General features: G+C 55.4%; 1 protein-coding gene across 3 annotated transcripts in view; it reads right to left on the bottom strand.

Annotated features, from left to right (window-relative positions):
- GPT (glutamic--pyruvic transaminase) overlaps nt 1-16,284 on the bottom strand; it is a 38,099-nt gene extending 21,815 nt beyond the window's left edge. Inside the window, exon 1 of one of the 3 annotated variants that reach the window (XM_053249606.1) lies at nt 16,253-16,284. In XM_053249606.1, the coding sequence (XP_053105581.1) occupies nt 16,253-16,269 (17 nt within the window). In that variant the 5' untranslated portion in view covers nt 16,270-16,284. Of the gene's footprint in view, nt 1-4,857; nt 4,877-13,343; nt 13,500-16,252 lie in introns of those variants that run through there. The other 2 variants (XM_053249608.1, XM_053249610.1) reach the window with 2 other exon arrangements.
- Between the last annotated feature and the right edge of the window lie 6,995 nt (nt 16,285-23,279).

The raw sequence follows: 23,279 nt of genomic DNA, 5'->3' as shown, positions 1-23,279 counted from the left end.
TTCCACCTGTGATCCCAGGAAACACCCATGGGTCTTAGGCCTTTCCCTGCGATTTGTGCCGTGTCTGGATGCCAATAGACCCATTCACACATTGTGTTCAGCACTCATACAGTGAGTGTACAGTGCACACACAGCGGTGTCGCTCTAATTGAGTGGATAAGTTCAAAGAACCTGCCCCCCAGCTCCTGAGGGGCCCCCCAGCTCCACCCCTCCCTATTTTACTCACTCCAAGGGGCTACCGGAGAGAGGGGTGAACACGGCCCCCTCTTCCCTAGCTACGCCCCTGTGCACACAGGTACGGATCTGTACACAAGTGCAGTCATTCACCTGTTATGCCAAACGCAGGTACAGAAGTGCACCTCCTCTCTGTGCATTTGCAGGGCCTGTACCCAGGTTCCATTTTAAAATGAACCCAGGTGCAGCCATTCACACAAATGTGTGTGAGCGTACAGGCATTTGAACACTTGTGCAACATGATGTCTGAATCGGGCTATCGTGGGATGGGAAACAAGGGTATTACTGGGCTCTGTTGGTTGCACAACCATGCGGCAGACCATTGACAGCAAAACCCCTGGGGGGGGAGTCCCCTGTGCACCTCATCATGCCAGGTTGAACCTGGTTGGGGCAAAGAGCCTGAGTGGAGTGGGCCCTGGGAGTGGCCGTTTCTGGCGGGGTCCTCGGGTGGCAGGGGGCCCTCTGAGGGCTGCACACACCTCCTCCTTGGGAAGACCGCCAGGGTGCCCCACGTGGACCTCTCAGGCCCCTCAGCATCACGGCTTGGGCTGGCACGAGGTTCGGGGGCCAATCCCGGCAGCCCAGCCCTGCCTTGGGAAGCCTGGCGGACTCCGCACCCCGCTCCCAAAGGGGGAGTCCTTTCCCCTGACCCCTTGGGGCCTCGGGTTGTCTCCCTTGATCGGAGAGAAGGGTGGGGCGGCTGCATCGGCCCCTCCCACACCGAAGCCAGGACGGGGAGGCACCCTCGGAGCACCCAGCCTGGAGGGCCCTTGAGCCAGCCTGCCCCCGGCTGCTCAGGGAAACCGGAACCGGGCGCAGCCTGTGGGTGCCAGGCACCTCCGCCGACTCTCCTCCCCTTCTCATTGTCTGGATCCCTCCTGCCCCTGGGCCCTGGCTCCCGGAGAACCGGTTCCTCCGCTTTGCCCGGGAGCTGGTTTGCTGGGGGATCTGCCCTCGCTTCCTTTCAGCCTGGGTGGATAGAATTTCCTGGGCGCTTCCTGGAGGAGCTGCGGGTCCCCTTAGCGAAGGAGGGGGCTCAGGGCTCCCTGGCCGCACGTGCTGCACCCACAGAAGGGCCCAGCTTCGTCGCTCCAGTTCAAGGTTCAGCAGAACTGAGAACCACTGGAGGAGGAGGAGGGGAGATGCTGCTGAGCCCTCCCGCCGGCTGAGCCTCCTCCTCCTCCTCCTCCTTTCCCCTGCTGGGTGGGTGGGTGGCTGCTTGTGCCCACTTCTCCCCAGGCCTGCTGCTCCAGCCGGCCTCCCTCCCTCCCCTGCAAGCCACTCATCCCTTCCTTCAGCAGTGAGCCCTTTTGCCCGGGGCCCCCACAGCCTTTCCAGCCGAGTCCTTTGAGAATGCATTTCTGCACAGATCTTGGTCCCTTCCTTGTGCCTCTCTCTGCTCATGTGCCTGCTCTTTCCTGAGTTGTGCAAGAACCAAGAGCGGCTCCTCCGGGGCAGGACTTCGACCCCAGCATCCAGGTGTGCCCCTGTGTCAATACCTCTGGGATGCAGGCACAATCACATAGATTAGGCAAACACGGTCAGGACTCTCTGCACAGGCAACGATTCATGCAGGCCCAGTCCTATGGCGCCCCCACCCCACCCCGCATGCACTGACACTCATGTTCTTGCCCGAGCAGTTTGTCCTAATGAACCGGCTGGGGGGGGGCACCAAAGGAGGCACAGCTGCCAGGAAGGAGAGTCAGCTGTGCCTCCTCTGGCACCCCCCACCTCTGGCTCATTAGGACAAGCTGCTCCAGGCAAGAACATGAGTGTCAATGCCTATTGGGGGGGGGGTACCATAAGTGTGGGCATGCATGAACCATTGTCTCTGAGCATGGCTGCATAATCTGTGTGAATGCAGATTGCACGTGCAACCCAGTGGCATCAACTCCACGGCACCTGGATGTACCCCCAGCCTCCAATAGGGGTCAGTTAGTGGTGATTCCATTACAGGCAGCCTCAGACCATCCTTTGATCCCAGAGGCGTAACTATAGGGGGGGCAGGGGGGGCATGTGCCCCGGGCGCCATCTTTTCTGGTCACGTGGGGGGGCGCCGCCATGACCAATTTTTTTTTTAATTTTTTATTAAATTTTTTGTTAATACAAATGTTTCCTGCTCAGTGCAGCAGCGCTGCAGCAGTCAAGGGAGCGCGTCGGTGCCCCCTTCCCCACGAGTGGTCCCTTCCACGCCTCCTGCGCCCCCCCCCCCCATTGCTTTGCTGGCGCCTGGCAGCCAGTCATTGGCCTGGCTTGGCGGCGGCAGCGGGCACTTGTGAGGAAAAACCTAAGTATAATGTAGTACGTTGGGGGGGCGGCGGAGGGGGGCACGGTGGGGGGGGGCGCCATTTCAGTGCTTGCCCCGGGCGCCGTTTTCCCTAGTTACGCCTCTGTTTGATCCCTCTAACCTCGGATTCTCTACTCCAGGGGTTCCCAACCCTGGGTCCTCAGATGGCCTTTGGCCTTGTGGCTGGGGATGGTGGGGGTTGTAGTCCATGGACCTATGATCTGGGAACCCCTGGCCTGCTCTAACAGGCAGTGGCTCGCCAAAGTGTCAGGCCGAGTGAGGGTCTTTCTCGGTTCCACTGAACCTTTTTAATTGGAACGTCTCAGCTGGGACCTTCTGTGGGCACAGCAAGTGCTGCCAGGGAGCCCTGAGCACCCTTCTTCACTAAGGTGACCATGACAATATGTGTAGGTTCTGGAAGAACTCTGGGCTATGGCTGCATCCAGGATGCAGTGAACTGGATTCTAGAAGACCAGGCCTTGTGGAAGGAGAACCAGCCTGGCTTCTGCAAGGGAAAGTCCTGCCTCACCAACCTTTTGGAGTTCTTTGAAAGTGTCAACAGACATCTGGATAAAGGTGATCCGGTTGGCATAGTATACTTGGACTTCCAAAAAGCTTTTGATAAAGTTCCCCACCAAAGGCTCTTGAGTAAACTTAGCGGTCATGAGATAAGGGGACCGGTTCATGTGTGAATTGGTAAATGGTTGAAGGACAGGAAACAGAGGGTGGGAATCAATGGAGAGTTTTCACAATGGATGGAAGTAAGAAGTCGGGTCCCCCAGGGATACGTACTGGGACCAGTACTCTTTAACTTGTTCAAAAATGATCTAGAAGTAGGGGTAAGCAGCAAAGTGGGCAAATTTGCAGATGACACTAAACTATTTAGTATAATAAAATCCAAAACAGATTGTGAGGAGGTCCAAAAAGATCTCTCCAAACTGGGGCATTGGGCAACAAAATGGCAAATGCAGTTCAATGTCCGCAAGTGCAAAGTGCTGCATATTGAGGCAACCAACAAAATAACAAAACTTCACATAGACACTGATGGGCTCTGAGCTGTTGGTGACTGACCAGGAGAGAGATCTTGGGGTCATGGTGGACAGCTTGTTGAAAGTGTCAACTTAATGTGCGGCTGCTGTGAAAAGGGCTAATTCCATACTAGGAGTCATTAGGAAGAGGTTTGAAAATAAAAATGCTAATATTATCATGCCCTTATACAAATCTATGGTGTGGCCACATTTTGATTACTATGTACAGTTCTGGTCACCATATTTTAAGAAGGACATTGTAGAACTGGGAAAGGTGCAGGAGAGGGCAACCAAGATGACCAGGGGCCTGGAGCACCTTCCTTATGAGGCAAGGCTACAGCATCTGGGGCTCTTTACCTCGGAAAAGAGGAGACTAAGGGGAGACATGACCAAAGTGCATAAAATCATGCATGGAGTGGAGAGGGTAGGCAGAGAGAAATCTTTCTCCCTCTCTCACAGCACTAGAACCAGGGATCACCCCATGAAACTGAAGGTTGGGAAATTGAGGACCAACAAATGGAAGTACTTTTTCACACAGCACATAATTAATCTATGGACTTCCTTGCCATGGGATGTGGTGATGGCAACCAGCTTGGATGGCTTTAAAAGGGGCTTGGACAGATTCATGGAGGACAGGTCTGTCCATGGCTACTAGTCTGGTGGCTATAAGCCACCTCCAGCCTCAGAGGCACGATGCCTCCCAACCCCAGTTGCAGGGGAGCCACAGCAGGAGAGATGGCATGCCCCTTTCAACTCCTGCCTGTGGGCTCCCCAGAGGCATCTGGTGGGCTACTGTGTGAAACGGGATGCTGGACTAGATGGGCCTCCTTGGGCCTGACCCAGAAGGGCTGTTCTTATGATGCTCAGAGCCTGAGGTGGCAGGAGGGAAGGGATCCGGGTGGGGGAGGGCCACGGCCTGACGCACACCTACGAGGATGCTGGGGGGATGCTGCACAGGTGGGAGGGGACAGGAGCCAGCGAGTGGGCAGGGAGGTGGCATGTGCTGCCCAAGCCTGACCAACGGCAGTAGCAGAGGCGGTGAGGAGGCAGCCCTGAGTCTGCCGCCTCCTCCTGCCCAGTTGCCTTCTAGGCCACCCGAGAATGGGGCTTGAGGATCCTGCCCTCAACGCACATAAAAAGAAAGTGGCAGCAGAAGGGAAAGGAGGTGGCTGGAGATGGAGCCGGCCCAGCCCCAGGATGCTGGCCCCTCTGCCAGGGGGCGTGGCCAGAGACTGCTGGGGGCTGCTGATGCTCCGGGCAGCCCAGCTGGTCCTGCCAGCCCTCCCAGGCCCCTGGCCCCTGCCCTACCAGATCGAAGCGCTTCCATGGCCTGGGCAGGAACCAGGAGCTGCGTTCGGAAGCGGAACCCTCTGGGGGTTCTTGGGACAATCCATGCAGTGGCCGCGGGAGAAGCCGCCCGAGAAGCGTGGGGACTCCCCGCCCCTTGGATCAGAGCGGTTGGCCCAGCCCCTTCTTGGGAAGGCAGCTGCTACAGTCTAGGAAGGACAAAAGCCTCTGGGCTGGTGATTCGCAGGAGGGCACAATCCCCAGCTAAATGCTTCCGTCCTGCTCTGTGTGTGGAGCCAACCCTCGACTACACTCTGACCCTGGAGGCCTCGGCTCCTCAGATGCTGTGGGGTGACCGTGCCCATCATTCATTCCAGGCTCAGACTGGCCCACAGGGCAACAGGGCATATTCCCGGTGCACCCCACCCGCGGGGCGCCCCTGCACCCCGCCGCACTCGGCAGCAGAGGATACTCCCACCCTTCAGTAGCCATTCTGCTCAAAAACCCGGCGCCCTCCCCACATACATTCCTCCGCCCTCTCAGGGCCCCCAGTCCAGCCCTGATTCATTCCCAACAGCTGAGAGCCCCTGGGAGTAGGCAGAGGGACAGAGGATGCAGCCATCAGCCTGGAGCAAAGGTCTGACTCGGTGTAAGGCAGCAAACAAATGCTGGAAATGTGGACACTCTGAAGGAACTTTTTTTCATATGTGGTGGACTTGTAGGAAGGCTGAGGCCTTTTGGGACATGATATATAATGAATTAAAGAAAATTTTCAAAATGACATTTCCTAAGAAGCCAGAATCCTTCCTGCTGGGAATAACGCAAGGAGTGTTTTCTACAACTAATTTAACATTTTTTATGTACACTTCCACGGCGGCCAGAATAATATATGCACAGAAATGGAAGAGCAATGAACTGCCTTCAAAAGAAGATTGGCTGATAAAAACTTTGGAATATGCGGAGATGGCAAAACTTACAGTACTGATAAGAGACCAAAATTTGGAATGCTTTAAAGAAAATTGGAAACCATTCTTATTATACTTAAAAAACTATTTCCCTAATATTGATTTTACAACAGGGTTTGAAATCTAGTAATATTAGCAGGTTGGGTAGATCAAAATCGTGTTTGTAAGGTTTAGATTTATGTTTTGAATTATTATTATAGCAAGGGTTAATTCTATAGTTGGTGATTCACGAGGAGGTGTGAGCGGGAAGTCAATATTTGTTTAATGTGTTGTGAATGTTAAGGTATTGTTAAAATCAATAAAAATTTAAACAAAACAAAAAAAAGACCTTTGCTCCAGCCAGCTCCGTCTTGCCTACACTGACTGGCAGCCGCTCCCCAGAGTTCCAGCTCAGGGGTCTTTCCCAGCCCTCCCTGCCAGGGCTTGAGCCGGGGGGCTTCTGCCTGCTAAGCAGATGCTCTGCCAGGGAGCTACAGCCAGTCCTCACCATTGCCCAACAACAACCTCTAGCTTGGGAACTCCTGTCCAGATCGCTGTGGGAGGGAGGGGGGACCCTCCTCTCCCCTCCCCCCCAATCGAAGCAAGCAAGGCTAGTCTTCCACTTGACAGGTGGGACGGAGGTGGCTGGGCCAGCACTCACAAGGCCCTGCAGGCGAAGCGCCCAGCAGCAACGTCCCAGCTGAGCTCCCTGCTGGGATCTGAGTGTCCTGGCTGGCTGCCTTTTTGACTGGCCTCGTTCCAGAGCTCCTTGCAGCCAGAAGCTGTGGCAGCCCCAAGCCCCAGTCTTTGGACTGCTCTTGAAGGAACTTCTGGATCGTGGCCCCCAGAGTCCCTTGGGCCTCTCGCACTCAGCCACTTGTCTAGTGATGATATGGCACAGACGTGAGATGCTCCACCCCATGGATGGCCCATCATTTCTCCATCACCCCTGATAAGCAGTTGGAGCCTGCATCCCGCCAGATTTCTAGAGCCCGGACAACCCTGGCGAAGGCTTCTATTAGAGCCTGAGTTACTGTCTTGGCATCTATTCGGCTTAGGGCCACTGCTTCTGGCCACCTAGAGGCATAGTCCACTAGGGTTGGTACATATGGGCACAGAGAGGGAGGAGGCGTGCCCTGACATCATGCCGTGGGTCCCCGGGAGGCGGGGAGGGACAGGGGGGCCTGAGGCTCCGGCCACTTTCTCGCCACTCTCCTCCTCCTCCTCCTCCTCACGGGGTCTTGTCCAGGACCTGCTTGGGGTCGGGTGGTCTGCTGGGTCCTGGCTCAGCTGGGCAGGCAGAGGGTGGGGGGGACGCCCTGGTGAAGGGGGGATTTCTGCAGGGGCAGCTTTTCTCACATCTGCATGAGAAGCCTCACCCAACAACCCCAGCCCACCTCCGCAAGGGATCTACAAGGGCCCTGCTTTCTCCTGCGGCGTCATCATCATCGGATCAACCTGCCCTTCGCTGTGATCCTGACACTTCCTTGCAGCAGCAGATCCACCTTCACTTGGGCCATGCAAAGACTTGGGCTGACCTTGCAGGTCCTCTTGCTTGTGTGGCCTTAACCTGGCCTGGCCTGGCCAAGCGCCTCTCCTCCCAGGCCCCACTCAAATCCCCTGCCCCTAATTTTTCCTCTCTCCGCTTGATTTCTCTCCTGGCTTCGCGGCTGGCATTTAGCGGTGCCACTCGGCCTGCATTTGGTCCACTTGGCAAGCGTAAGCTCTCTCTCCCTCTCACCAGTGGGCGGGTTGGTTTGCGCTAGTGACGGCATGTTTGCAGGGAGCTGGGGGGGGCGGAGGGGGGGGAGACACCCTGCCAGGTTGCTCTGGAAAGGGCACCCTCAGCAGAACCAGCCCAGAGACGCAGGAGCCACCCCCTCTCCTGCAAACACTGATAAGATCCGGGGAGGGTGTGGGGACGGGGCCTTTCAGGCAGCCTTGTCTTAAGCAGCCGGCCAGGCAGTCCTCCAGTGCTCAGGATTACTTGCGGGTGGGGGCACCTCTGGGGTTCCCCAGTTTCTCCCCATAGATTCTCTTCTTGGTCTCCAGCTGGCGGAATGGGGCCCACGTCTGGGCTGGGCTCTGTCCTAAAGTGCGTGACACACCTGTGGAACTGACCCTTCTTTTTTGTCTCTTCGAGATGTCTTAGGAGGAGGAGAAAAGACGGTAGGCGGGAGAGAAAGAGATGGGCGCGTATGGCGAGGAAGGAAAAGATGTGGGGAGGCTGGAGTTACAGATGTGCCCCAGAGATGGTTCCCGGCTGATTGTCATTCCGGACGAACCCTGGGGGATCAGCACTGGTCAGTGTGCCACAGGAGCAGGGAGTGGTAAAGCAGTTGGCAACCCCAGTCCCAGATCCGAAAAGGATGAAGACTAGATTAATCAGAAGGATGTGGGCGGGGTGGGGGGAGAGAGCCCCACTGGGTCAGGCCAACCACAACAGACCCGCTGGCCCAAGAGCCGCTTTTCTCGCAGAGGCCAAACACAGGAAGCCCCCAAGTTGGGCCTGAAGAAGCCCACCCCGCTCCCCTGGCACGGCATGAAGCCCCCCAAGCCAGGAGCAGCTGTTTCTCCTCCTTATCGCCCGTCCCTCTGCCATTATGACTGGCCACGGTGTTTCTCCCATTCTCCAGGGGTTCCCAAGCGTGGGCCTCCAGATCTTGTTGGACTACAACTCCCATCACCCCCCACCACCATGGCCCCTGCAGCTGCCAGAGGCCCCTGAAAGCAGTTCTGCGGCTTCCAGCAGCTCGTCACAGCCCAGGTCAGGCCAGGCAAGTGACCAGGAGGTCCCGGGCAAAGAGACGTGGCCATGCTCCCAAGCTCAGTTCCCCAGTTGGATGGCACCTGCTCCGGCTGCATGTTGGGCGCTGGGCAAGGACCCCCAAGCACAGGGGCAAGATCAGCGCTGGGCGGAAGGGGAGCAGGGCTTGAACCTGCATCGGGGCCCCTAAAGGCCATGCAGAGGCAGCAAACGCTCTCTCGCCCCGGCACCCTCCTCCTCCTCCTCCTCCTCCGGCGGCTCCTGCACTTTGCCCCTTCCCTTCTTGCTGGGCAATCTGCCCCCCCCCCCCGCACGGGCAGCTCTGCCGGGTCAAACTCCAGGGCCCTGGGCAGTGCTGCTTGGCAGCTGCCTCCTGCTCTGCCCTCCCCACGGCAGGGAGTTTTGCGACATGCACAGATGCTGAAAGAAGGCCTCAGACTGCATGGGGGGAGGCCATGGCCCACCCCTCCTCCCTAAGGCAAGCACAGGGCTCGGTGGGTGCCAGGAGTCGGAATCGACTCGAGGGCACACTCTGCCTTTCACCTTTGCTGGAACCTGGGTTGTTTTTGGTGGGGGGGGGGGCCTGGAGTGGGGAGCCCCACCGGCTGGGGACGTCTCTCCATCGGCTTTCGGCAGCATCGCAGGAAACGGTGCCTCAGCAGGGCAGGGGCTGGCCTGGCCCTTTCTGCCTCTCCTGCCACGGTGTGCCAAGCCCCGGCCCACATCACTTCCCGCCAGTGCCCACCTGGGCAAGGGGTGTGTCGCTTCGGAGCAATGTGCAGCACTTGGCCCGTTGCCCGGGCTAGGCAAATATCCAGAAGCGGGGACCGAGCCCAGGCTTGCTGCCGGTTTTTCCTGGTGGGGCTTCCATGCCTTGAACAGTGGCAGAAATTCAACAGATGCAGCTTCCCTTTTCCCCACCACCACCACCCCCAGGCACCATGATGAGAAAAGTGTCAAGTGTTGGATTGCTGCCCGCCGTCGGTCTTGCAGTGTGGCAGCTGGAGTCCCAGTCTGATTGGGTGGGGCTGGCCTCGTGACCCAGGGTCCTCTGCTCCATGGCAAAGTGTTCCGGAGACCATCTCTAAGGCCGTGGGCAGCTGCCTCTGCTTTCTGGAGTCCAGTTGCGCCTTTTCTCCCATCCCGGCTTACGTTGAGCTGCACTGCCTGCAGGCCGGCCATTCATCAGGTAGAGCTGTGCAAGCTCGCACAGCTCTACCTGATGAACGGCCACCTGCAGGCGGCAGCACCGCTCTCCTTCATGCAATGTGGGATGCAGACACAATCGGACTGCTGGGAAGCAGAGGCAGCTCCGCCTTCCTTTGACCCCCCCCTGTCTTGCTAGGATGAGCCGTTGCTGGCCAAGGGTGCCCCGAATGATGCTGCTGCCGAAAGGGACCGATTCAGTCCAGGGAGCAGCCAGGCCGGCTCTGCCCAGATCGCTCCCAGAGATACTGGAGGACACATCACGGCTCTTCAGCTGCTCTGATCACCAGCCGTGTTGTCCGTCCTCCATGTGCTTGACACAGTCACCTGGAGGACACCCGATCCGAGCAGGCCCCGGAGCTGAGACACGCCAAGTATGTCTGGATGAAGGGCATGCTGGGATGACGGGGTGGCGCGAGGTGGTTCCCCGGAAGACAGGAAGCTGCTGCCTGCTGAGTCAGGCCTTTGGTCCATCCCGTTCAGAATTACTGGCACTGACTGGCAGCCATTCTCCAGAACCTCAGGCAGGGGCCCGCTGTCCCAGGGATGCTGCCAGGGAGTGAAGCAGGGACTGTACCACTGAGTGGTGGCTGTACCACTGAGCTGGCTCCTTGAGTGTGTCCACCCAGAGGGGCACCTACCTCAGTAATTTTGGAGCCTGGAACTAAAGGCCTTTGGAGCCCACCCACCCCCCTGCCCCCGCCAGCTGTGAGTTAAGCATCATTTGGGGGGGCGGGCCCCAGGGGGTGTGGGGGCCCTGGACTTTGTCCCCCAAGTCCAGGGGTAAAAGGGCATCTGTGCCCACCACTGGGACCTCTCTTGCAGGCCATTTGTTTGTTTGTCTGTCTGTCTGTCTGTCTAACATATTTATATGTCACTCTGGGCAGTTTACAGTAAAACAACACAAATTAAGACAAATAAAACATTAAACCATTTGAAATGTTAAAACAATGTTGCAGTCTATTTAGTAGTATTAGTCTATCAGGTAGTTTTGCCCCCTTCTCCAGAGGAACACCAGAAGCAGCCCTACCGTGACGGGACCGGAGGAGACGCTGGATCTGGGACACCACTACCCGGGGGGGGGGGCAGAATTGACACTCCTGATCAATGGGGCACAAGCCAAGAGGGTGGCCTCCTGCGCAAGACCCCTTGGAAGCCACAGGAGCTGTGCAAGCTCAGGGGGGCTGTCCCTTCCCCTCAAGCACAGGGTGTGAGTATCCTGTGTCAGACAGAGGAAGGCACTCTGCATGTGCTCAGGGGCCCTGCTGAGCCCTGGTGCTCAGAAAAGATGCCAGGGCTCAGCCCTGATGAGCCCTGGTTGTGGGGAACAACAACAACAACCCCCCCCCACACACACACAGAGGCTATGGACATCTAGGTCCTCTGCGGCCTCGGACGGCCACTTGGGGCTTGGAGGAGGACTCACCTGGCACTTTCCCCGCTCCGAGGCTCATTGCCTTTTGCCTGGAAAGAGAGCCCCATCGGGAGCAGGGCCTGCCGCGGTGAAGGGGAGAGGGGAGCCTGGGCTGGAGGGCACAGCCCTTCTTATCAGCCCCCAGCAGCTGCTGGAGAGGGTGGGGCTGGCCAGCCTGCAGACCCCGATAGACCCCCTGGCTGGAGCACCAGAGTCTCCCTTTGGGGCTGCTGGGTAGCATGATGTGGCCCAGACAGGCAGCCGGGCTGGCAGAGGGGAACCCCCCCCCAGCTCTGGCAGGGCAGCCCCTCCTCCTGCCCTCCTGCCCCCCAGGGGTCTGCAGTGGGGCCCCTCCCTGCCGCCTGAGCAGCTCTGGCACCAGCCGCTCTGCCCTCCTCCACACACACACAGCATTCCCTGGACTGGACCGTCAGGATGGGAGCCCAGCAGAGAAGGGTGTCAAGAGAAGGATCGGGGCCCCCTTTCAACCCCGCTGGGCCCGTGACCTGGGACCTTACGCCAGCAGGCGCCCCCAAGGGCTTACTGTGAGGCTTGACTGCGAGGCTGAATTTGACCCAAAAACCGAGGCAAAAAGGGGGGGGGGGTTACTCCAGATAGAAATCGGGCTACACTCTAACGTGCAATAAAAAAACCAAAGTGTGTGTGAACGGCTTCCCGGGAGCTCGCAGGGACTTCAGGGTAAATCTGGCACCCCCTCCAAGCCGGAGGAGACGGGAGCTAAAAGCCGGGGGTGGGGAACCGAACAGAAACTGGGCAGCAACTGGAGACCCCCTTGCAGGAGAGGCTGGGGAGGCTGCCTGCCCAGCCTGGCCCCCCAGCCAAGGAATTTGCCGTGGGCAATGGCGATGCAGATGGGTGAAGCCTGAAAGGGGGAGGCCAGTGGAGTTCCAGGGGGAGGATGAGAGGGGCAGGTGAAGCCAGCCGGTGGGGGGGGGGCACTTCTGGACCTTCCTGGGGCAACAGAGTTGGGCACAAGAGCCAGGAAGAAGGCAAAGGGGGGTGCACGGGGAGGAAGGGGGGAGACCCAGCCAGGGCCACCTGCCTGGGACAGGCACTGCCTCCCAGGGCAGGGAGCGTTTTCCCTGGGCTGTTTCGGGCTGCCAAAGGGCTTCCGGAATGGAAGGGCCCATTCCTCAGGTCGAGCTTCGTCCTCCCAGCTGTTGTTGGACTACAACTCCCATCATCCTCAGCCGCCGGGGCCAATAGCTGTAGCCCAATGTCTATACGAGTAGCTCTGCCCAAGAGGGAGGCATGGAGAGGAGACCCTCGCTGGCCAGAAGCAGCCGCATCCCGCAGGACCACAGGAGGGTCTTCAGCCCCCCAGGGCCACAGACATCCCCTCCCAGCTCCGGAGAGATCCGCAGCTCTCCCACCCCGAAGGTCCCCCCAAGGAAGGACGCTGCCTCCTTAAGAGGACCCACCCCCACCCCACCCCTCCTTAAACACACACAGAGAGTCTCATGAAGCCGCCAAGAGGCCAACTCATGGCTAGCTGGGCCAGCATCACAGGCAACTCAGGGCAACCTTTTAACAGGTGCCCATGAAGCCACCTTGGGATCACGGGGGGGGGCACCCCAGAGTGCCACAAAAGCCCCTGGTCGCCTTCTCGGGCACAGAGAAGCTGCAGCCATTTGGGGCAGCAAATTGCCTCGGGCGAACCTCCTCCCCCAAGCCAGCTCTGTAGGGACACCCCAGAACAGACAGTCACCAGCTATTCAGACCACAACATCCAAACCCCACAGGTGCCCAAAGGGCAGCACACACACACACACACACACCCATGATCACCCCAGCCCCATGGAGGAGCACAGGAACCCAAACTTTTTCAGACCGCCGCAAACAAATGTCCCAGGCTCGCTCCGGGCCCCAGACAGCTCCATGCGAGGAAGGGGAGGGGCTGGTGGGGAGGGGGGCCCTCCTCCCTGACCAGTGCAGGGGACGGGAGCAAGGTGGGCCGGAGGGTCAGGCCGGTCTCCCTCCCCCCTGGAGCAATGCCGGTCCGCTGGACGCTTTGCTCTCCGGGACTTCTGGCCGCCCTGAGCAGCTGCAGGCCAAGGCGCCCTCGGATGTCTCAGAACCTGAGCCTGGGGCCCGTTCATCAGCCCCCTGCTGCCCTCTGAACAGGCCGGCAGTCCTGAGCAACGGTGGGACTCACCCCAAACAGCAAGCCGCAGATCCTCGGCCGGTACCTTCAGCTCTGCTTGTCTCCTTCCCAAGCCAAGGGCTGCCCTACCTGTGCCAGGCTGCAGGGGGTGCTGTTGGGCAGTGCCCCCTCTGGCTAGGGGAAGAGCCCCTCGCCTGCCCCCCCCTTGCTGCTGCCTTGGGGGGCTGGCTCTCTCTCTCTCTCTCTCTCTCTCTCTCTGGGCCAGGGCTGTCCGGGTTCCTCGCCTCCTCTTTGCAAATCTCCTCCTCCTCCTCCAAATAAGGCAGGCCGAGGCCAAGGGAGTGGGTGGTGGCAGCGCCCTTTGCATGTGGCCTGACAGGCAGGCCTGACCTTTGCTGCCGCAGCAGCTGCCTCCAGGGGCAAGCCTCAGGTGGCCGGATCACTCACTTGACACCCTGCCTGCTCTCCTGGCCACACGCGGCAGCCTCGGCAGCACCAGGGCAGGGCTGGGGTCCTTTGCACCTTCCCAAGGCCCCCCCCCCCCGCCCACCACCCGCCCCGGGTCCTGCCCTCCTCCAGCCCTGACTTCCTGGGAGCACAAAGAGCACACAGCCAACGCCAGGCTCAGACCCCCGACCCACCCCCCAGCAGCAGCCCCAGCAGGGCTTCATGTGACCGTGACTCAGCCCCAGGTGGCCTGGCCCCTGCGGTCACTGCGGGAGATCCGACCTGGAGAGGGGCAATGGAGGGAGGAGGGCCCTTGTGCGACCTCCCAGCCCCCCACATCTGGGGCAGCTCTTCCAGCGTGACCAGAGTGCAGATTCAAGCAGGGCTGGGCTCCCTTTCAGAGCCATGAAATGCTTCCCAAAGAGCTCCAAAGAGAAGCCACAAATCCAGACGGAGCGCAGGAGGACAGGAATCCTTCATGTGATGCCACCGCCACGGAGCAAACCTGGCCCTGCTCTCATAAAGCATAGGAACACAGGGAGCTGCCATATGCTGAGTCAGACCACTGGTCTATCTAGCTCAGTATTGTCTTCACAGACTGGCAGCGGCTTCTCCAAGGCTGCAGGCAGGACAAGTCATGCTTGCTACCACAAGACCAGCTCTCCTCTCCAGCATGCTCCTCCCCACTGAAATACTCAGCACAGATTACGGAGCCCGCCCCGCCCCGCCAGATCATACAAACAACGATCAGACCCATGTCTGAACCTCCTCATAGAACTCCATGAAGTACAAGGATACCCACATGCTCTTTCCAAAGGACTTTGGGAAGGAGAGCTGGTCTGGTGCTAGCAAGCAGGACTTGTCCCCTTAGCTAAGCAGGGTCTGCCCTGGCTGCATATGAATGGGAGACCAGAAGTGTGAGCACTGTAAGATATTCCCCTTAGGAGATGGAGCCGCTCTGGGAAGAGCAGAAGGTTCCAAGTTCCCTCCCTGGCAGCTTCTCCAAGATGGGGCTGAGAGCGATTCCTGCCTGCAGCCTTGTTGGAGAAGCCGCTGCCAGTCTGTGTAGACCAGAGATTCTCAGCGTTGGGTCCCCAGATGTTTTTGGACTTCAACTCCCATAATCCCCAACCAAAGGCCACTGGGGCTGGGAATTATGGGAGTTGAAGTCCAATAACATCTGGGGACCCAACGTTGAGAATCCCTGGTGTAGACAATACTGAGTGAGATGGACCAAAGGTCTGACAAAGGTGTGGTAGAAGGCAACTTCCTATGTTCCTATGACTTAGAAGACACTCGGAGGCTGTTCACACAACCGAAAACCGAGCAAGACAAGTGTCCTATCCAGTCTGGGGAGCTGTGTGCACTCTCATTGTTGAGTTGTGTGGGTCCCAACTAATAGCAGGAGGGAGCAGTGACTGTGTGGGAGGGGGGAGCTGGTGGGACAGCACCATCCTGCCCAGCATTTGACCAAGGGAGGAGGAAAGGCTGACCTACCCAGCTCTGGACTCCCACACAATCCCTTCTCCCTCCTGCGCCCGAGTTGTTTGCACCCACACAACTGGAAATGGGGAGTGCCCACAGCTCCCAGACCTGGGGAGGACACTTGTCTGACCGTGTTCTCAGGTGTGTGAACAGCCTCTCTGACATGGAATTGCTTGGCTAGCATATACAAGTCATGGTCAGGATATCTGTCATAATCTCACATTAGGGTTCACATTTAATTAAATTTAAATTTAATTACATTTAATTAAATTTAATTTTAAATTTAATTAAATTTAATTTAAATTTAAAGTTCAATTTAATTAGCCATTAAATTGAGTGGTCCATCATGGGGGTCCCAGTCTGACCCACTCCTGCAAGACTCTGAGGCTGCCATCCTTGCTGTATCCCCACATGTTGCTGGGCTACCAGTAGCAGTTTGACAAGAGCCCAAGAGCCAAGACGGCCTACCCACATTTAAAAACAACAACTCCCACTTTCCCCCAAAACATTCCAGTTCTGTTTATGAGTCTATTGGGGCGGAGGGTTTCTCCTTTGGGAATGTTCTCTCCCACCCAGCCCTCCGATGCCTGCTTGCAATTCCCCTTAGACAACAGTCAGTGCCAAACAGCCTGTGGCGAAGGGCTTCTCTCCATGAGAGATGGGCCCCCAGATCTTCTCAAGCCCCTCGAGGGCCCTTCTCCCCTTCCAGGATCAGCTGCAGGTCACAAGCAGGAGGAGGACCCCGGCCGGAGGAGACACGCTGGCTGAGAGGAGAACCCGTCCTTCAGGCCGGCTCAGGTGTCAGCAGCTCAGCTGGCCAAGACATTCCTGCCAGAGGTCAAGAGCTTCTTTTGGCTCTTCCAGGGAGGGGTTGGGGGGGAGGAGCACGTACTCCCCCTCTCCTGATTTCCTTTCCTTGTCTAACAAAGGCCTGTGGTGGAATCCATCACCCTGCGATCTGGTGCCCTCCGAAGTATGTGGTCCCCATGAAAGATCTGGTGTGGGGTCAGGCAGGCAGGTTCTCTTACCTTTTATATGAAGGCATATTGGCTGAAGCCGATACCTTAATCTGCATTTGCATTCATGGCTGCAGGACCAGGAAGTGGAAGGATTTCTGAACGAAAGGAAACAGAGAGCTCCCTGGTGTGAACTCGTCTCCGTGGTCCAAGTTTACTTTGAAACTCCCAAGGCAGCTGTGGCTTTTGCAGGGTGTGAGATCTCTGCCTGTTCCGCACAGGAGCAGCTCCTGAGCAAGGGATTGCCTCATCCGTCCTGGTGCCATCAGAAGACTTGGCATGCCTGCCTGTCTCCATGGCACCAAAGCCACAGCCAGCCTTGCTCATGCTGAACTGTCCCTAGAGGAGCCATCCCCCACTGGAGAAAGCGTGCTGCCGAGGCATCTCCTCCGGATGGAGCTGGGGACCCTTTTTACTGTCCTGCTGCTGCATATCCAGATGGGCACAGGAGGGCAGCTCCACGCTTCCCGGGGTCCACACAGTCACTGGGTACATACACCACTGTCACGTGAGAGTTTCCTCCTCCAGGTGTGCGGAGAAGGCACTTGAAGCTGACAGAGGCAAAGGGCTGCGCACCTGTGGCTGCTGTGGGAGCCTCTCTCCCTGAGCGTGCCGTCCCGGCCACTTCCCACCAAGGCAAGTCCTGACTCTGCAGCAGTCTTTGGGAGTCCTTTGTCAGTAGGCCTCTCTGGGCAGGGGCTTCCTGTAGACAGGAACCCTCTGGTCCTCCCGGGTCTTCCAAAACTGTTTTTGACAAAGTGCCCCATCAAGCGTAGCAGACATGGGGGTGTGGCTTGGCTGCCAATTAAAGAACAAGAAGGAGGAGACTACAGGGAGACCTGGTCTTTATAGATAGTTATAAAATTATATATATGGTGTAGAAAGAAATAAACTTTCTCCCTCTCTCACAACAGAAGAACCAGGGGTCATCCCCTAAAACCGAAGGCCAGGAAATTTAGGACCAGCAAAAGGACGTGCTTTTTTCACACAGCACATAATTAATCTGTGGAATTCTCTGCCACGGGATGTGGTGATGGCCACTAGCTTGGAGGCTTTAAAGGGGGCTTAGACGGATTCATGGGGGACAGATCTATCCATGGCTACTGGTTTGGTGGCTAAAGGCCACCTCCAGCCTCACAGACAAGATGCCCCTCAATTCCAGTCACAAGGGCGCAACAGAGAGCGCATGCCCTCAGCTCTTGCTTGTGGGCTTCTCAGAGGCATCTGGTGGGCCACTGTGTGAAACAATATGCTGGGCTGCATGGGTCTTGCGCCTGATCCTGAAGGGTTGTTCTTATGACTCAATACACAATTCCTGATGAAGGGAGGCGAGAGCAGGGAAGGGGCCACATCTGCAGAGGACACCCAGTTGATCAGGATGGTGAAACCCCGAGAGGGCTGAAAAGAGCTCCAAGTGGATCTCTCCAAACTGTGGGGATGGACAGTGTAAGTAAGTGTGAAGGCATGGACACTGGGGCAAATAATAATAATAATTCCAACCTCTCAAAGACCCTGATGGGATCTGAACTGGCTATGATGAACTAGGAAAGGAATCTTGGGGTTGCCATGGCTAGCTTATTTTTATTTATTTATTGCATTTTAAAATTTTATTGGCTTTTACAATAGCTTGACAATCCAACAACATTCATTTATTTGATTAAGTAAATATTGACTTCCCACTTACCTGTCTGCACAGCTCACGTTAACTATACATATAAACCATTGCTATAGTAATTCAAAACATAGATACTCCACATTGCTGCTCGATTTTACCCAACCCAACTTGCTGTTATTACTATATTTCATACCCTGCTGAAAGGTCCATATTAGAAAAATAGTTCTTTAAATAAAGTAAAAATGGTTCCCAATCTTCTTTGAAACGTTCCAAATTTTCATCCCTTATAAGTCCTGTAAGTTTTGCCATCTCAGCATATTCCAAAATTTTTATCAACCAGTCTTCTTTTGAGGGCATTTTATTGTCTCTCCATTTCTGCACATATACTATTCTAGCCGCTGTGGTTGCATACATAAACAATGTTAAATTTCTTCTGGAGAACTCTCAGTTATTCCCAGCAGGAAGGATTCTGGCCTCTTGGGAAATGTCATTTTAAAATTGTAAATGCCATTTTAAAATCAACTCATTATATATCATATCCCAAAAAGCCTTTGCCTTCCCGCATGACCACCACATATGGAAAAAAGTTCCTTCACATTGTCCACATTTCCAACATTTGTTTGAAACATTTTTATATATTAATGCTAATTTTTTCGGTGTCAGATACCACCTATACATCATCTTATAATTATTTTATTTTAAAGAGTAACATGCAGTAAACTCAAATATCTCTCCAGCCATTACTGTAATGAATTATGCTCCCTGTAGGGCTCAATCATGGATGGCTCAGTCAATAGGGAGGCGACAATTTTGGGGACTGTTGGAAAACCCAGTTTACTGCTGAATTCTTACAGGAAGCTTGTGCTGATTTTGTGTGGGAGGTGGGCTTGTTTTTGTATTTCCCTTCTAAGTTACTTTTCCCCACCCTACTGGAACAAAGCAGTTTTATTCTAAGTTTGCATCAGATGTTTAGACAGGGCGCAATTTCAGTGTTTGCCCTGGGCGCTATTTTCCGTAGATACACCTCTGGAGAGATTGAAAGGGCAGCTGCTGGGATCTGGGAGCCTTTGCATACATCTGAGGTGCTCATCAATGAGAATAGTAGCAGCCATCCAGGCTGTTACTCAGTACTCAGGAGTTACGCTAAAGGATTATTTCATTTCAGTGGGGCTTCTGTTGAGTAATTTAGTCAGGATGTCAGCCACTATGTAAAGTTCTGTGTCCTCACTGCAAAAACGGGTATTGTGTAGCTGGAACAGTTGCAAAAAGGGGTAACCAAAATGATTAGGGGTGGGGTGTTGGAGCATCTTCACTGCTGGAAAAGGCTAAAGCATTTGAGGATTTTCCGTAGCTGAAGGTAGCAGGGAGGTGAGTAAGGAAAAACATAGAGGTGCATGTAATTCTACATGGTGTGGTGAAAGTAGCTCGTTTTCATCAGTCACTCGTCACACTAAAACTCTGGGTCACCTAATGAAATGGATGGGTGGTCTGACCAGGACAGATAAAAGGAAGGATTTCTTCACACAATGCATGATTAATTCTGAGGGATTTGCAGTGATGGCCACTAGCTTTGGAAGTTTGAAGAAGGATTTCGTTTGACAAATGCCTAGAAGAGGAGGAGGAATAGAAGTCTGTCCATGACCATTAGTGACAAATGGCTTTATGGAGCCTCTCTGTTCAGAGGCAGACTACCTCAGAATACCATTTGCAGTGAGTGGGGAGAAACCCTGGGAGAGAGCTCTTGCCTTCATGCCCTGCCTGTGACTTTCCCAGTCGCATCTAGCTGACCCCTGTTAGAAACAGGGTGCTAGACAGTAGCCGCCCATCCCAACAAGCCAGGGGGCATTCAAAGTTAGCCAAAGTTAATCACTTTGAGGTCCCACTGGTTTCAAGTACAGAGCTAAAACAATGCTTATACCTCTGCCATAGAAGCCAATGGGACTTCAGAGCATTTAACTTTGGCTGGATCATGCCCACAGCCAGTTTTCAAATGCAGGCTCGATGTCTCCTAAGAGACGATTAGTCAAGTTTTCTCCCCCTGTGTGAGATGCTGGGGTCAGACTAGATGCTCTCAAAGTTTGTGGTGGTCTTCAAATCAGTGTCTCTTTACTATCCACAGAGCTGGTCTTCTGATAGCAAGTGTGAATTGTTCCCTCTGCTAAGCAATGTCCACTTTGATTTGAATTTGAATGGGTGACTACATGTGAGTGTTGTAAGTTATTCCCTTAGGGGGAGGGTCCTGTAATGATCAAAAGAGGGGGTGGAATACAAAATCCCTCCTCTAGCTGTGAGGAGACCGAGTAGGCTGCCAACATCCACTTGTTTATATGAGCAGATTCACCCTCCCAAGGGAATATTCTGGGAGAGTAAAGTGGAAAACCCCTCTCTATAAGAAAGGAGTGGACAGTCTTAGGATTTTAAGAATGTGTGACTAGGGCAGGACCCAATGAGGAGTGACACTCTATAACAACAACAACAACAACGATTTATTAATAATTGGATGATCAGGGAAACTATGGAGGCATCAACCATCACTACATCCATTCAAGTAAGACCCTTCCCCAGGAACTATAAGGACCATGCAGTCAGATCCAAGCACTTAAAACAAAGATAAATTCCCTGACCCATCTAGCAAAACAGGTCCCTATCCTTTTGACATACTTCCAGGTAAGGAACCCCCAGTTGATTCTCAGCCCAAGGCTGTTAGTCTCCCCTTTCCCTATAGTTGTTGCTAATCAGACCTCCCTCTGAGGCCTCCAGGAAAGAACTGCTCTCACACACACCCTCCCCTACGCCTCTGTAGGCCCCTTACTCTGGCCTGGGCCACAGGGATTTGATTCTCCGGGGCTTCCTTCCTTCCTTGCAGAAGCCCACCCGCCAAGCAGTTACTCTGATTGAGGCCTAGTCCTCCCTCAAGCCTGACTATCACTACAGGGCACAGCTCAGTGGAAAAGCATCTGCCGGCTTGCATGCCAAAGGTCCCCGGTCTGCAATCTTGGAGAGCTGCAGACCAGGGCTACACAACTTTGGCGGGCTGGTATTGGACTACAATTCCCATCATCCCCAGCCACTGTGACCAATAGTTAGGGATTATGGGAGCTGTAGTCCAGCATCTGCAGGAGGGACAATGTTGAGCATCCCTGGGACAGACAATATGAGAGCTGGATGGACCAGTGGTCTGGCTGAGCAGCATCAGGCTGCTTCCTACGTCCCTACCTCTTGATGCGGTGATTACACACTTGTCACACTGATAGCGTTGTCTCGAAAAAGCAGAAGAACGCTCCCATGACTCCCCTACTGCAGAGGCTGTCACTGTGTGCTTTCCTCAGAAGGGTCTCAAACTCTTGGGGGTAGAGCAGTCCTTTTGCTTGCCCTGGGGGGTGGTGTACTGGCACCCCAGGCACAAGACTGTTTGCCAGGAAAGAAGTAAGATCATGTTCTGCCAGTTCTCAACCTTGGGTCCCCAGCTGTTGTGGGACTACAACTCCCATCATCACCCACTGCCATGATGGCCTGAGGCTGGGAGTGATGGGAGGAGAGCTGGTCTTGTGGTAGCAGGCATGACTTGTCCCCTTAGCTAAGCAGGGTCTGCCCTGGTTGCATATGAATGGGAGACTTGATGTGTGAGCAGAACTGTAACATATTCCCCTCAGGGGATGGAGTCGCTCTAGGAAGAGCATCTAGGTTCCAAGTTCCCTCCTGGCAGCATCTCCAAGATAGGGCTGAGAGAGACTCCTGCCTGCAACCTTGGAGAAGCCGCTGCCAGTCTGGGTAGACAATCCTGAGCTAGATAGACCAAGGGTCTGACTCAGTATATGGCAGTTTCCGATGTTCCTATGTAGCCCAACAACATCTGGAGACCCAAGGCTGAGAAGTTCTGCACTATGCAGTTAGTGCTCAGGAATGAATGGGTGCCCTACAGTGTCTCCCCAGCTAGGAAGGAAAGCCGGTCTTCAGGGAGGAGAGCTGGTCTTGTAGTAGCAAGCAGGACTTGTCCCCTTAGTTAAGCAGGGTCTGCCCTGGTTGCATATGAATGGGATTACTTTGACTCACATCCTGTGTCTCATCTGGAAGGCTACTCTCTACATAAGAGGCGAAGGCCCGAGAGCATAGCGGACAGAGCAGAGCCAAAAGAGAGAGCAAACAGGAGTTTTGGAGTTTTGCAGGAGTTTTGGAGTTTTGCAGGAGTTTGGAGTTTTGGAGTTTTGCAGGAGTTTAGGTTTTGTTGGAGTTTTGCAGGAGTTTAGGGTGCAAATTCATTCCCTTGAGACCAAGGTGGCGGATCTGGAGAAGCTCAGAGAGGCATGTGTTTGAGACCTTCAGGGATGTGATAGAGGCATCTCACTCCAGGGCTGGTAGCTCCTCTGCTGTCAGGGAGAATGAAGGTCTTGGGCAAGGAGGACATCGGTCTGAGGAAGAGGGAAATGCTCCTTTAGAAGGGACCCCTTCCGTGGATGATGAGCCCATATCCTCTCACACAGGGGATACTCCTCCGGGGATGGGGGCCTCCTTGTAGTGGGTGATTCGATCATTAGAGGTATAGAGAGAAGTGTTTGTGACCCACGTGTTGACCGCACAATGCTGGACTAGATGGTCCTTGGGCCTGATCCAGCAGGGCTGTTCTTATGTTCTTATGAGACTTGATGTGTGAGCACTGCAAGAGATTCCCCTCTAGGTCCCAAGTTCCCTCCCTGGCAGCATCTCCAAGACAGGGCTGAGAGAGAGATTCCTGCCTGCAAACTTGGAGAAGCCGCTGCCAGTCTGTGAAGACAATCCTGAGCTAGAAGGACCAAGGGCCTGACTCAATATTATGCAGCTTCCCATGTTCCCAGGAAGTTGCTGCTGTGGCTGAACTCTGCCGTGGCCGGAGCTGGCACTGGGCACTGGAGACACGGGGCCTTCGCTCAGCTTGCGCAGTTTCCAGCCGGTCATGATCTCTATCGATCACCAAGTTCAGAGAGGAAGCCAGGACATACCATGTCGGAGGGAAACAGGGCCCGAGGGGCCCGCACAGACCTTGGCCTCAGCCAATCCTGGCTGGCCTAGCCGAGCAAACATCTCAAGGGCTGCCTGCGCTCAGTTCTCGGGGGGGGGGGAGGGGGCTATTCAACCTGCCTGCTGGCTCAGCTTGGGCCGATTGTACAAGTTTGCAACATCCCCAGGCTGAGCGATAAGGGAATTAGTCTGCAGTCTGCATTCCAGAAAGAGTCCAGTTTAAGCAGCCTGTTCTGGTTAGCCAGGGGATTGTGGGTCTGTGCAGGACTGGAGGATGTCTGCTGCTGCTGAGCGATGAGCCTCTTTGGCAGGGCCTGAAATGGGCTCAGGGGGGCAGCCTCTTGGGCTCGCTCGTCTTAGAGCAGGCGTTTCCAACCTCGGGGCCCCAGATGTTGTTGGACTACAATACCCATCATCCCCAGCCACAAG

The sequence above is a fragment of the Hemicordylus capensis genome, chromosome 4 (genome assembly GCF_027244095.1).
Source record: "Hemicordylus capensis ecotype Gifberg chromosome 4, rHemCap1.1.pri, whole genome shotgun sequence".
Lineage (NCBI taxonomy): Eukaryota > Metazoa > Chordata > Lepidosauria > Squamata > Cordylidae > Hemicordylus > Hemicordylus capensis.
The sequence above is the reverse complement of the archived record's forward strand: the minus strand, read 5'-3'. Positions and strand labels throughout refer to the sequence as shown.